Source organism: Petromyzon marinus, chromosome 17 (assembly GCF_048934315.1).
Source record: "Petromyzon marinus isolate PM22_M1 ecotype Great Lakes invasive population chromosome 17, UKy_Petmar_22M1.pri1.0, whole genome shotgun sequence".
In the NCBI taxonomy this organism is placed as follows: Eukaryota; Metazoa; Chordata; class Hyperoartia; order Petromyzontiformes; family Petromyzontidae; genus Petromyzon; species Petromyzon marinus.
The window spans coordinates 14,998,682-15,012,702 of NC_133683.1; the positions used below are offsets into that span (position 1 = coordinate 14,998,682).

General features: G+C 51.9%; 1 protein-coding gene across 1 annotated transcript in view; it reads left to right on the forward strand.

The window, feature by feature from the left end:
* The first annotated feature begins 913 nt into the window (after nucleotides 1-913).
* LOC116943294 (uncharacterized) overlaps nucleotides 914-14,021 on the forward strand; it is a 31,245-nt gene continuing 18,137 nt past the window's right edge. Inside the window, exons 1-4 of the mRNA XM_032956030.2 lie at nucleotides 914-1,421; nucleotides 2,494-2,712; nucleotides 5,753-5,831; nucleotides 7,441-8,024. Coding sequence (XP_032811921.1) covers nucleotides 2,644-2,712; nucleotides 5,753-5,831; nucleotides 7,441-8,024 — 732 coding nt within the window. The 5' untranslated portion in view covers nucleotides 914-1,421; nucleotides 2,494-2,643. The remainder of the gene's footprint in view (nucleotides 1,422-2,493; nucleotides 2,713-5,752; nucleotides 5,832-7,440; nucleotides 8,025-14,021) is intronic.

Here is a 14,021-nt window from a genome sequence, read left to right on the forward strand (position 1 = left end):
GGCTTTGAGTTGAGTCGCTCGCACGTGGCACAGCCACGCCCGTCCGTGACCTTGCCAATGCTGCCTTTGCTTCGTTTGACTTACATTCAATCGGTTGACAGCACGTGTGACTTTATCGGTACGTCAATTGCATATGCAACACAGTATACGTATACAATATCAATGACTGCGATGATGACTGGGGCATTGGAGTAATTTATGATGATGATATTCTAGAAGGGCTAGGAAGCTGAAACGTGGTCCATATATTGCTGAACCGAATACAATAATTAAAAAAATTCTCATTGCATCCAACACACATTTGAGTCCCCGAAATACATATTATCCGTCGAGAATGTTTGACCGCTGTGTTTTCGAAGCTAGTTAGACCTGCGAAAGTTTGTATCTGGAGGTGATGAAAGGTGTGAAATCAGATTTTTAAAAATGTGAAAACCAATTGTTTACATTTTTGAGCTCTGAAATATTGTAGGAAGTGCCATACACTGTACAGTGTGTTGTTTGCGCCCTATCGTGCTTTGTATAGTTTGTGCACAATACAGAGTACAGCATGTATATAATGTACGACTTATACATGCTATCTTAATGAATTATACGTGCATGTATAATAAACATACAGACATGACTTCATGTCTGCATGAAAATTTGGATGTACGTATGTGTGAGTATATAAGGCACGTAGGCCGTGTGTATAGTCAATGTAGCGCGTGCATGAACACAGGATATGCGTGGCATGTATGGTACACGTGTGGTGCATGTATGTATCCACTGCGTGCGTGCGTGTCATCAAGCGCGCGGTACGTATAGCGTCACGCGCCCGCTGCACGTGGCACGCGCCCGCTTGCACGTGGCACGCGCCCGCTTGCACGTGGCACGCGCCCGCTGCACGTGGGGTGCATGTTGCATGTACATCACGGCGTGTGCGTGCACATCATGACGGCGTGTGCGTGCACATCATGACGGCGTGTGCGTGCACATCATGACGGCGTGTGCGTGCACATCATCACGGCGTGTGCGTGCACATCATGACGGCGTGTGCGTGCACATCATGACGGCGGGTGCGTGTATAGTGAAATAATGAATGCGGGAGTCCGCCCGTCGCCAGAGCTCTGCGTATCGCGAGAGTTGGTTGCGTTCCCTCCTCCTCCTCCTCTCTCCTCCCCTCCGGTCCGCTCACAAAGGCACCAGTCACGGCGTCTCGGTGTCTCACTCCCCCCCCCCCCTTCGTCTGCGTCTCTCTCTGTCTGTCTCTCAGCTCCCCTCGTCTCTCCTCGTATCCTCTTTCCTCCTCTTCATCATCCTGCTCCTCCTCCTGCTTCTCCAGCAACAGCAGCAGCAGCAACTGCTGCTGCTGCCCCCATCCTCTCGCCCCGTGTTCACGCCGCCGTGGCCATTACGAGTCCGGCCTGGAGGCTGCGTCCAGGGTGCGTGTCTCTCTCTCTCTGTCTGTGTGTGTGTGTCTTTGTGTCTACGTCTGTGTCTCTATGTGTATCAGTGGTGCTTCTCTTTGTGTCTCTGTCTATGTCTGGGTTTCCGTGTCTCCTCTCTCCGTATGTCTGTGTGTCCCCACGTCTGTCTCTGCGCGTGTCTGTGTGTGCTTCTTTGTGTGCGTTTGTGTCTGTCCGTGTCTGTCTTTGTGTCTGTGCGCTTGGCTTTGTGTGCCTGTGTGTCTTTGTATGTGTGTCTACACAGTATCTCTGCGTTGGTATCTATCTATACGTGTGTGTGTGTATTTCTCTATGTCTCCAAGTGTCGGTGTCTCGTGTGTGTTTGTGTCTGAGTGTCTTTGCCCTGGTGGCGGTGTCTGTGTGTATGTGTGTCTATGTTGTCAATCTTTGTGCCTGAGTGTATGCGTGTGTTCCCGTGTCTCTCTGTCTTGATCTTGATGTCAGCCTGTCTCTTGAGTGTCCATGTCTGCGTACTTTGTGTGTGTTTGTCTTTGCGCGGTGCAGTTGTACGCCACTGTGTGTCGTGTGTGTGTGTCTCCCCACGTGTGTCTCTCTACCTTGGTAAATGTGCACCTCCGTGCGTCTTCCATGTTTGCCTTGTTGTCTATCGAACTCTGCGTATGACACCATTGTTGTTGTAACTACACAATGGTGTTTGTCTTCTATGTGTGCCCTACTTTTATATGTTTATGAGTTCGGCCCTGGCTTGCTTGCGTGGACACATCATCTGTCTTGTTTTGTAATCATAATCCCAGGAAACCCTCGCTATCCGTGTACATCCCTGTGTGTGTGTGTCTCTAGTTCTTGTGCTTATGCCCCCGCGCCTTTGTGTTTCCCAGCCATGATAGTTGTGCGTATCGGTTGTGCTTTTGTGTCCTCGTGGCTGTGTGTACTTCCATGGGCAAACACGGTGTCTGCAAGACCGCCCGGTTGTGTCTCCATCCGTACCCGTGTGGTCATGTCGCTATCTCTCTCTCTCCCCACGTGTCTCCATCCGCCTTGTATCTTTTGTCCTTGCGTGACATTGCGCTGATGATGCCCGTTACAGGAAGCGGCCGGGGTGCAGGGCTGCACTCATGTGCGAAGGGACGACACGAGGAGGACACCTCGCCCGAACATCATCATCATCATCCGGTGTGGACACGACGCTCACCTCGTGACCCCGTGACCCCTAGGCGGGGGTCACGGCACTGGCGCGATGCTCCGGGTGCTCACCAAGAGGCTTCGGGCTCAGTCGCTGAGCGAGCCATGGCCTGGCTCCGCCAAGGTAACACCAACCAGGGTCCCCTCTCGTGGGACTGCTGCCAAATCCCAGTGCCAAAAGTTATGGAGTGGGGGTCAGTGAATGGGACCGGCGTCCCGATAAATCTCGTTGTCCGTTGATAGATTACTTTTTTCCTAGAAATTTTTATTTATTTTATTCGTGGATAAGTGGAGTGGCTCAGATTGTGTTGGCAAATTCATCGCAGTCTCGTTTATTTTTGGATAAGTCATCCAGATGTGGTCTCGGAAAGCACTAAATCTGCATTCCTCTTTTTGTTTACAGATAAGCGGAGTGACCCAGACGTGGTAGCAAATTGATTTAATTACCTGTGATTTTGTCTGCGGATTACTTTGCGGATATCAGGATTATATTTACATGGACATACACGGATAACAGGCTCACCCAATATCCCACCCCTGTTTATGAACGTCGATAAGCGGCTGGTGGGTGGCTATACGCGGTGTGTGGCGCCATGATTAGAGCTGGTGACTCACAGTCGGAAGTTTGCGAGCTCATATCCTGCTTGCAGGCCGACTCGGCTCATCGCACTGCGGCTTCGTGGTAAATGAAATGGTGCCATGCTTGTGGAAAGTAGCGTCTATTGTCTGGCACTTGTCATATACACGTGGAATTTCCACCCACTCATTTAGGTGAACGTGAGCACTTCCCCAAGCTTGTTCGAGCAGAGACATCTAGGTTGTTGGCTTACCCTGAGAAAGGTGCGTCGGGAGGTTGGAGTGGCATGATTAGAGCATTCACTGAATAATTGTTATTCTGCATAAGAATTTGGTGTGTGTGTGTGACCATATCGCTCAATCTCGCCAGACCTGGGAAGCTCAGCCGGGTTGTGCCTGAACATTGCTTGGATGAGCGATTCCTAGATGGTCAATAGTGGCTGCAGAGTCGTGTTACTGGACTTTCTGCGGAGGGCAATGGAGCAAACCCACTAGTTGTTCGGTGGTGCGCACAACCTTCACCAACCCGCACCAGGTCAAATAACTCCCACGGTGGGTGGTGGGGGGGCCTCATGCAGCAGTGGCTTGACAAAGTGGGCTGTACACGTGCGTAGGAACTTCCTTCACCCTTCCGCTTGTGTAAAACGTGACGCTAAGACAGGCCTCCACAGAGCCCAACATTAAACTTTGGGCAATTGAATGTAAAAAAAAAAATCTTCAACCACCCAATGTACACACGGTTATTCTCTTTCCCGCGGCTCGTAATTTATTGCCCTGTCACGAGCGTGCCATTTCTTTGTAGACCCAAACTGGTGCTGTACAAAACCAGCCACGCTTGGCACGTGAATGTGTTGAAGCGCTCGTGACAAAACACAGATACTCCTGCAGGCTTACTCACTCCGTGCACTGTACCGTGCTCCATTGCTGGGTTGTAGACACACGCACGCGCGCACACACTGAGCGCGCCTCTACAGCCCACACACACAGGCGTGGCGGTGTCGACGACATTGTCCCATTCATTGAGTTTCCAAAAAGGCTTTTTTTCACCTACAACAGCTTGACCCCGTGGGTCAAATTTGAGATACTGCATTGTACGGTCAATTCTCAGTTATTCTGGTGGGGGGGGGAAGGTGGGCGGGTGCATGGTTTGGCCCGAATGCAACAAAGACACTATCATGCAACTGATCGTAAATGTTGTGGCTTGGCTCTCCAACACACCGGTGTGCTGTACTAGTGGCGAATTGGCACGTTCTGTTTACGTGACAACCTTTACTAGTTGGCTCTGTCGGGTGGTGGCGGGTTTTAACGACACATTTATATATTTATGCGATCCAACCCAAAACAACTCTATTATGGATGAAACTGTTACATAAATTTGGCCCGAATAGATATTTATTGTTTGGCTGCATAGAACAGGGGTGAAGACGTAAAAAGCATTGTCTGTTTTTATTGCCAATTAAAAAGTTATCGGTTTACTTGCCCACGTGTTTGCGGGCGCCGAGTCGCAGACCCTCGACGAGCGAGGATCAGCTGTTTATGGAACTGGCTCGTGTGTGGAAGGTTTTGTTTCTCGCGCGTATGGGTAATCCGCAACCCGGATAATCGACGGCCACTCCGCGTGGTCCCACCAGTGAATCGGTCTGAGCAGTATGCCGCCTCTTACGCAGCGAGAGCCAGCAAGCACAGCTCTGTGTGCCGGGCGTGCTGCTGCTGCTGCCTCCTAATCAAATAACCAAAACAACGACAAAACACGTTTTGATTTTGCTGCAGGGATGCAAATGTGCCTTGCTGTTGGTCAGTCTGCTGGAACCTTCCGGGGGTTACGCTGATGGGAGTGGGAATGTGGAGGCTGGAGGAGGAGGCAGCCGCTCCCACAACCTTTGGACGAGGGGGGGCAACTGACGTGCTGCACCCTCCCCCTTGAACGGCGTTTATAGGCTCCCTTGGCTACCTGCCCCCTCCCGCACGACCACAAAACAACTCGTACACGACGGCTAGTGTTGGAGGAGTCCAGGCACGTTGATTTGTTTAGCCGTGTGAAACTGAAGAGCGCAAGGATAGGTCTCATTTGCAACAGGGACCAGGGTCATCAAGATGACAGACGCTATAAAATGAAAACATTTGATTACTAACAATAACAACGAATGCCAGACTGGGGGTGCACAACATCTCCTTTTCGCTAGAGTCCTGCATTTTGGATGTTTGGCCAGTTCCATTGAGGAGCGATTGGCACTCTTGAATTGGGATCAAAGCTTGTCCTCGCCACGCATGCACGCACACACTTGAAAAGAGCCATGTTGAGGTCTGTGAGGCAACGGCCAAAGCGGGGGGGGGGCCCTGTCGCCCTGGCACTTTGCCCCAGCGCTGGTAATGGAGACGTCGGCGCGTTATCGCCAAACATCGAGGGGGCTAAAGGGAACGTTCGCCAAAGCGAGAATCGGGAAGGTGCGGGGGTTGACGTTCCGAGCGTTCAGGAAAGTAGATTTTTCTCGACTGCGAGGGTGGCGGAAGAGGGGAGCGATCGGCTTGCCAGCGGATTTTGGTGGACTTGGAGAGAGAGACGGGGCGGTGGCGGTGCCTGTGTGCAGGTGACGTGCTCCTCCAGCGACGAAGATGAGACTCAGGACTCGGAGGATGAAAATCAGGAGCTGGCCCTCATTGACAAAGGTACCGCGATGGTGCACGTGGCTGGCACGCGCGACGCTACACCTAAACGCGGCGGCATGCGCCATCGTCCTCGCGGGCCGGCATCTATCCACTGCTGGATGAATGCGTCGCCGGAGCCGCCGCCATTTTTTAGGGTCTTGCGGTGCCGCGATCCTTCGTGTTCCTGCACCACGAGCCGATTCACTCTGCCGTCTTGTCACCACTCTCCTCGCGCGCGGAAGAGCGTTGTGTCTCCCTTGCGTTTGCAAGGTAATCCTTGCCAGTCAGTGATTCATTGAAATTATGTTAGTTGCTTGGTCACTCACGATGATGAAATTGTTCTTTAATTATATTGTTGCTAATGCATTGTTTATTGTGAATGCGTTGCGGTAATTGTTGATTGCTAATGCATTGTTTATTGTGAATGTGTTTGTTGGTCGTTACTTTCTTGTTAATTGTTGTGCATTGTTGACCGTTTCAGGTCATGTTGATATCAGGTTTGTGATCGCCAGTGTTTGGCTTGCTAGTTGTGATGGTTTTACCCGATGTGCCGTCTTAGCTAGGTCCCCATTGAAACGGAGCCCTTTCGGTCTCAATTGTCTCTAGCTGGCTTGGGGTGAATAACGAACGTTTGTACAAGAGCGCCGCGTACGCTGCCGTAGGCTACAGGATGCGCCATCAGGGGAGGTGCACCGCACGTGCGTGCAAATCTGCTAAAACTGCGTGGCGTTGTGTTCAGTGTTTCCCTGAACTCTAAAAATATAAAGACAAAATACTCTTGTGTGTTTGCCAAGTGCCAGTGAGTGGAACGTACCTAGAGGGGGTGAGGGGAGCACGCAATGATTGCGATGCCAGGAGTGGTTGTGAGTAGAAGAGGTGAGACGCGTTTCCTTGGCTGCCCCTTTTTTGGTTCGGCCACTCGAGTTTTTGGTGACCGACCCCACGGGCCGCACGCTGTGCCACCAGCGTCAGGGCACAGGCCTAACCCTGGCCTAACCCTGGCCTAACCCTGGCCTAACCCTGGCCTAACCCTGGCCTAACCCTGGCCTAACCCTGGCCTAACCCTGGCCTAACCCTGGATGCAGCCTTCAAGCAGTTCCCACACTCATCCCAGCTGGTTATATAAAGTAAAGTAGAGGCGGAACCCTTGATAGATCTCCATTTCAACGTGGTACGGTGTGCCAGTGGTAGGCGAGGCATATCATTGCCTTTGTGGTCATGGTTTGTTTTGCAGGCATATATGTGTGTGCTTGGGGTTTAAAACATTCCTTGGCTTCACCTTACAAGTGTGGCACTCTCTCAGCTTAACCGCTTCAACATTTACAGTTGTTTGGACGTTCCAGCACGGGATGGTAATAATATTATCGCTTGTTCCGCCCGTTCGAGTGAGGTGGCTCAGCAGCGCTCTGAGCTGGATACATTGTCATTGCGAATACACGGACATGGTTGGAATGATTTATCTTATAGTGGCAGCACCTTGTGTTTCTGTGTGCCGAAGCCATGGGAACTGGTTTATCAACATTGCTTGCAGAAAAAAAAAACCCCTGACTATTTAATTGAATGTACTTCATACCCACGGCAAAGTCATCGGCGAGGACTGACGATGTCGTCCGGCCACGTGCGCGTGCAGAGCACCGGCGGTGCGGCGGTGGCGGAACGGGAGCGGTGCAGGCCGTGCACCATCAGTGGGAATTCCGCGCGGTCTCGCGGACCAGCTCAGCACCGGAGCGTCCCGGCTGCGAAGACGACCCCGAGCGACCTCCCGGGGCGGCGGCGGTGGCGGCGCCTTTCACCGACCGGCGCGGGTGCGGCACGGTCCAGCGGCCCCAGTCGCTGCCCGAGAAGCGCAAACGCGCCCCCATGGACGGCTGCTGCCAGGCCGGCGGCGGCGCTGGCAGCGTTTGCTCGAGCGACGACGAGGTGAAGGCGCTGTGCGTCGACGCGGGGACCGGCGGCTGCGGCAGCGGTGCCGTCTTCGGGCCGCTGCCTCCGCAGGCCGAGCAAGACCCCGGGTGCGAGCACCCCAGCGCCTTCAGGCCGATCCAGCAGAACGAGCAGGACGGCGCGTGCGACGCAGTGCGTGGCGGCAGCCGATCGCAGCAGAATCACCACCACCAGCAGCAGCAGCAGCAATATTTGTCACCGTGCAAGCGGCTGAGGCCGGGCTGGGAGCAGGCGGCCAGGCCCAGCCTCGACCTGGAGAAAATGCAGCAGGTGAGGCGGGCGCGACGGTCCTTGTGGTGTTGTTGTCATTGTCATCGTCCGTTATACAGGGTGATCCGTTTCTAGATACCCCACCGATTTATAATGACCCCATCGCACTTTTTTTGTCAACATCTGATTGGATATTGTGACTGCGATGGCTCGATAGCCTACGGTGAGTGCTAGACAGTGTAATAAGTGCATTTAAAATTGGTGGGAGACGTGTGGAGGCTTTGAAACAAACCAGTTTTTTTCTGTTAGTGGTATTTTAGTGGGATATCTAAGAGTATCTGTGGATCACCCTGTACAACAATACGGGACACTTCGCTTCTGTTATAGTGCTCTGCACGCAGAGCGTTGTTCCGAAAGGCAGACTGTACGGACGAGTTCGTACAAGGATGAATCTTATCCACAGTTGCCCGTCTCTTTATCACCGTTCCTGTCGGTCACATTTGCTCAACTTGGCACGATGGTGCCCAAAGACAAGAGGGGCACGATGCACTTGGTTTTTTGCACATTACATAAAGTCTGAGTGCTTTTTACACATTTCCTATGGGTCGTTTGAAACCTACTCGGAGCATCCCCCAGGGCACTTGACAATTAAAAACACAACCCCAAAAACTCAATTGGCCGATCAATCCGCCTCAAAAACAATATAAGATTCGATTGTGCCAGCAACAGTCCTGGTGCGGCTGCGAGTAGAGTTGCCTCACCACGCCTCACCACGTAACTCCAGAGCTGCTCCCACCAAGGTGACCGTAGTGGTGGTGCTGCTTACAGCCCCAAGCCAGTAGTGGCATTTCCACGTTCCTATGACCAGGGCGTCCTGGTGTCTGTGCCATTGGGAGACAGAAAGAGAAACATGTGGCGTTGAGGTGTCGTCGTGGCCGTCAATAAGAGTTATTGGGCAGGGCACGTCGTTGGAAGGGGCGACCGGCCGTTGGTGGAGACTAACGACGGAGTGGCAATCCAATCCGTGTGGACGCTGCTGAGAGGACGTCCGCCACGATGAGCTGGAGCAATGAAATCCGCCCGCGTGCAGCTCATAAGTTGATTGTTACATCGCACGACCTTCATCCATCATTGGAATGATCAAGGTCAATGGTGGTGAAAAGCATGACTTACTCTAAAGCGGTACCTATTTTATCGGCCACGGAGGGATTTTAATCCGAAACCGTACAGTCGCAAGTCGTTTTGGTCCAAATTCCTTTCCGCCCGGTACGGAAATGTAGGAATCTCGTTGGTTTCATCGACGCTCGTGTTTACTATGCCTTTTGCGTAACGACCAGTTTGGCGAAATAAGTACCGCGGGGAATCGCCGAGGGGGCGCTTCGTAAAGCCGAGTGGAGCCGCCGCCGTCGTCGCCGTCGCGAGCGAGCGAAATCCTTTCGAGCGAGGGCAGGTGGGTGCACAAGCGCCTAGAGCCCGCGGCGCCTGCTGGTTTTATTTGCTTGTAAAGCCACATCATTACCAATGACCCCTATCTCTCTCCGGGCACTGCTGGCTGTAAATTAAGTTTGAGGGGTCTCCTGCTATTATATTGATGGCCATCTATAAAAGCCCAAAGCGTGAGCTCGTGTTAGTTATGTATGGATCGGCAAATAAAGCGGTAATTAAAAGATACGCTGTGTAAAAATGCATTTGACTCGCCGTAAAATATCTTGCAACACCGCACGTAAGTCCGTAGAGGTGACATGTGTACCCTATTGTATAGATTATCAGAAGCTCTGGAACGTAAGAATTAACCACCAACCTGTGCACGGTGCCAACATCGTGATACAAATCCGCCGAAATTGGTGGCAACGTCACCACGGCGCTTGTGCCATGCGAGGTCCACTTGGAGGTCACGTGAAGTGTGGAAGGCTGGCTGTGAGCAGGAAGTCACGGGACAGACCCAAGGTGGTTATGGGTGTTTCTGGCTTGGATGACTGGCGGATGCACCACCTGTGTGCTCCCCAGTCGAAAATCTAGTCACAAAAAAAACACACACACCCAGCTTTTCCTTTAAAACACAGGGGAAGCAAATGGGTCTTAACAGCTAACGCTGAAAAATATTACATAGTATCTCAAAATGTGTTTTTGCATGATGTGGGAATAACTGATCTATTTCTGACACATCTGCCAAAAGTCAGAAAACGTCAGCGTATTCTGACAGAACAATGGGTAAACAGAAGAAAAAATAATATTTACGCAAATTAAATAGCAGAACTTGTGGTTTAATGGCTCTAGCCAGTGACCGGGTGTTCAGTGGCCCAACGTTACCATCCCAAATGGAGCTAAATTCAGTGAGTGTGTGCATTGCACGTGTGTGTGTTGGTGTGTGTGGGGGAGCGGTAGTGTAGCGGTTAGCATGCTGTGCTATGAGCCTGGCGATCCGGGTTCGATTCCCGCTCACGGCAACACCAGTGACGATTATCTGAACCGATCCTGGGCCTCCCTTCGGTCGACTCGGCATCAAATGAGTACCTGGTGCGGTGTGTAAACATTGGCACTAGGGAGACAAAGGCGGTCGGGCACGCTGCTGGTCACCCACCCCCTCGTGTGCCGTTCCGGCCTTCATAGGTGCTCGCTAACAGCACTTGGCCCTACATTTTGTTAAGGCTATACGGGGGATCTTTGTCTTTGTGCATGTGGGTGTGTTTGTGTGAGTGGGGAGTGGTGGCACAGTGGTTATCGCGCTGCTCTACAAAAAGGGGCGACACGAGTTCGATCCCTGCTCACGGCCAACACCAGTGATAATTATCTGAACTGGTCATGGGCCTCCCCTAGGTTGACTCAGCCTCAAATTAGTACCTGGTGCGGTGTGTAAACATCGCTACTACAAAGGTGTTGCGTTGACAACCCCGCCCCGTTTCGGCCTTCATAGGTGCTACTCGCTAACAGCACTTGCCCCAATGGTCTGTTAATGCTTTAACGGGGGAGCTTTGTCTTTGTTTGCACACGAATCAAGAGGCCGCCTGTGGCCAACCTTAACCAGGGTGTTTTTATGGTATTCTGTGCATGTGACTGCTGGCCTATTCGTGGTCGTTTCTGTTGCCCGTTCATTGGATGTAACACTTTAGCTCAGTAGCTCTCAAGCGTTTTGGTGCCGTTGCGGTGGCCCCCCCAGTCGACACGATTGGCCCACGTGTCCCCCCCCCCCTCCACCGCCCCCACCCTATTCAAACGACCTTCCAACCCCTGCGCCCCCCCAAGGTTACTCAGGCCACAATACGCAGAGAGATCACATGTCCATAGCTATAGTAAACGCGGTGTTCGTAAGGCGCGTGTTTCATCTTGTACGTTCGTGTTTTTTGTATCAGTAAGCACGTGTTTCATGTTGTGTATTAGTGAGTTTCATCACCACAACGTGGTGCTGACGTTAACTCCGCACGGTCCAAATTCACCAGGGTCGCCGCTGACCCGCGCGGTGCATGTCGCGGTCAAACAGTTGCCGTGAACGACAGGTCCTCGTCTAGCGGTGGAATGATAGCCACCGCTACAATGCGTAACAAGGGTGAGTGACCCCTGAACAGGATTGGAATTGGCAAACGTGTCGTTTGGGGTTGAGTACCCGTGCCGCCAGGCCACCCAACCAGTTGATGGAAGGTGTTCATCCCACCGGCTGTCACGGCGCAAGTGAGAGCGGCTCGCAATCGGAACGGTTGCGAGTGCAAATCCTGGTTGGTGGTCGACTCAGCCCATCGTCTCCAAAGGGTCAATGAAAGGGTTCCACGTTGTGAGGAAGTCAACCGGTGGTTGTCCCATGACTAGACTTTCCCCCACCGTAGTTTTGTGGAATTTTCACCACTGGCTCAGGGCTGTAAACAGGTGGTGAGCACCGCCTCGTTGCTCATTTGAGCAGCAGGAAATCACCATGGCTTGACCGTTTGACCCTGACTAAAACACAGCGCCACCTGGCCAGACCTCGTGTGTAAACAGTGACTGCGAGCTCACGTTAAAAACACAAACAGAGGGAACGAGGAGGAGAGGAAAAGAAAAGAAGGGAGAGAGAAAGTGTTAAAGCTGACATTTTTGCTTCAAGGAAGGTGCGCAGGCCACCCTGCTCGCGAATTCCGGAGCGCGTTTGTACGTTAGGGTTGATTGCCTCCGGCGGTGCTCAATGCCTGGAGATGAATTGAGGGCAGAGTCCACAACCAGGAAGTCATCGTTGTCTTCTTACGTGGGTGATGCTGCTCTGGGGGTTTGAGATGTGGTGGAACAAACATCCGCGGCCTGATTCGCATCGTGCATATTCTTACCGCCGCACGGTTCTGCGCTCTGTGAAATGTCACGATTCGGGGTCACGATTCGGGGTCATGATTTGGGGTCATGGTTCAGGATCATGATTAGGCATCACGATTTGGGGTCACGATTAGGGGTCATGATTTGAAGTCATGATTTGGGGTCACGGTTCAGGATCATGATTAGGGGGTCACGATTCAAGGTCACGATTCCATGCAAAAATGGACTGATTATTTTCTTGTCCAATTTGTATTGCTACATTGACATTCTTTATTCCCAGAGCTGGAATATATTGCCAAATTAAGTGAAAACTAAATGTAATATCATGGGATTTATGTGCAGTCATGAGTGACTGGGCTGAGATCATTAACTAATTAATGTACTCTTTGCCGAATCACATCTCATTCTGTGTGAGTTTGTGGGTCTCTGTGTAAGTCGTCTGTGAATATCTACATCAGTCTGTGTCTCCGTGCAAGTCTGCGTAAGTCTGCGTAAGTCTGTGGGTCTGTTTGAGAAATCTGCGGGTCGTCGGTGGCTTGGCTGAGACCGCCAACTCGCTCCGCTTGAGCAACCTGGTTCAATCACGTTGCGGCTGAAACCCAAATTCAGGCACAGCGTCTCGGCAGCAGTGCCGGCTCGGTGTCTCGTTGAGCCCTGAGCCACTCATTGCCACCTCTCCCAAGTGAATTTCAATGCAGCCCAGAATACGTCCTGTTGTGAACGTAGGCGCTTGTCGTTGTTTCGGGAGTCGACCCTCGGCTTGTGAGGATTGCACAGAGCTGCCGCACAGCCTGGGCCCTTGTGGATCTGCAGTAACGCTTTGCTGATTTATATATCAGCAACGATTTGTTCACGTTTCACGCGAATGACCCCTTGACACTTTAATTTATTTAACTTGATGGGATTTTTTTTTCCCCCTTCGCTTGAATTTATACAACCTGGGAATTAAAGAAACAAAATGGGGAAAAACTTTGTGAACGATTTTGACTCTTTGCCAGACATTAGTTGTGCTCGTCCGCCGGCTGCCGTAATTGAATCTCGCGAGATCGGAACGGAGGCAATGGTGATTGGTCCCAAGTGAGCGCGGGCAAACGGGAAATTGGGCGGCAACGCGACCCGGAGGCGGAAGCTGGTCGCCGCTCCTTGAAGGGGTTTGGGGTTGGAGCCCGGCGGCCGGCCTGGTCAATACTGCGAGATTATCGGCCCTAAAATACTACTATTGCTACGCGCCATTTGCTTCACAGCGGACGTTCGAAATCCGGTGATGGGTTGTTTTTTTTTATTATAAAGAGAAGTAGGCCATGCGTGCCGGTGTCACGGTCCAAAGTTGCCAAATTCGATAAAAAAAAACACTTGGATTAATTACATAATTGGGTAAAACTGTGTAGCAACATCACCCGCCTACTGGCAGACTCTACACGTCTATGAAACATTGCGCCTCGATTTAGAGCGCCGCGCTCTGATCAGAATTGTTTTTTTTATTAAAGGGGGGGGGAGTGGCCTGGATAATTTCGTCCACATTTCCACGACGCCCGAGGCTGAACGGCACCGCGTGTTCGGCGCTGCTCATCACTGTGTGGAGCTGCCACAGCACTGTAAATGGTCCGTGCAGTGCCCTTGCAATCGAGAGGTCACCCGTTCGATTCCATAGAAGCAATGGGAAAATGTATTCATAATTGGGCACGCCACGTTTGGTTGATGAGATCGTATGTGGTGCAGCTAAGTGTGGGTACTCGCAACACATCTGATCAGTCTGGTAAGAGTCGACAAATATTACCCTCTAGA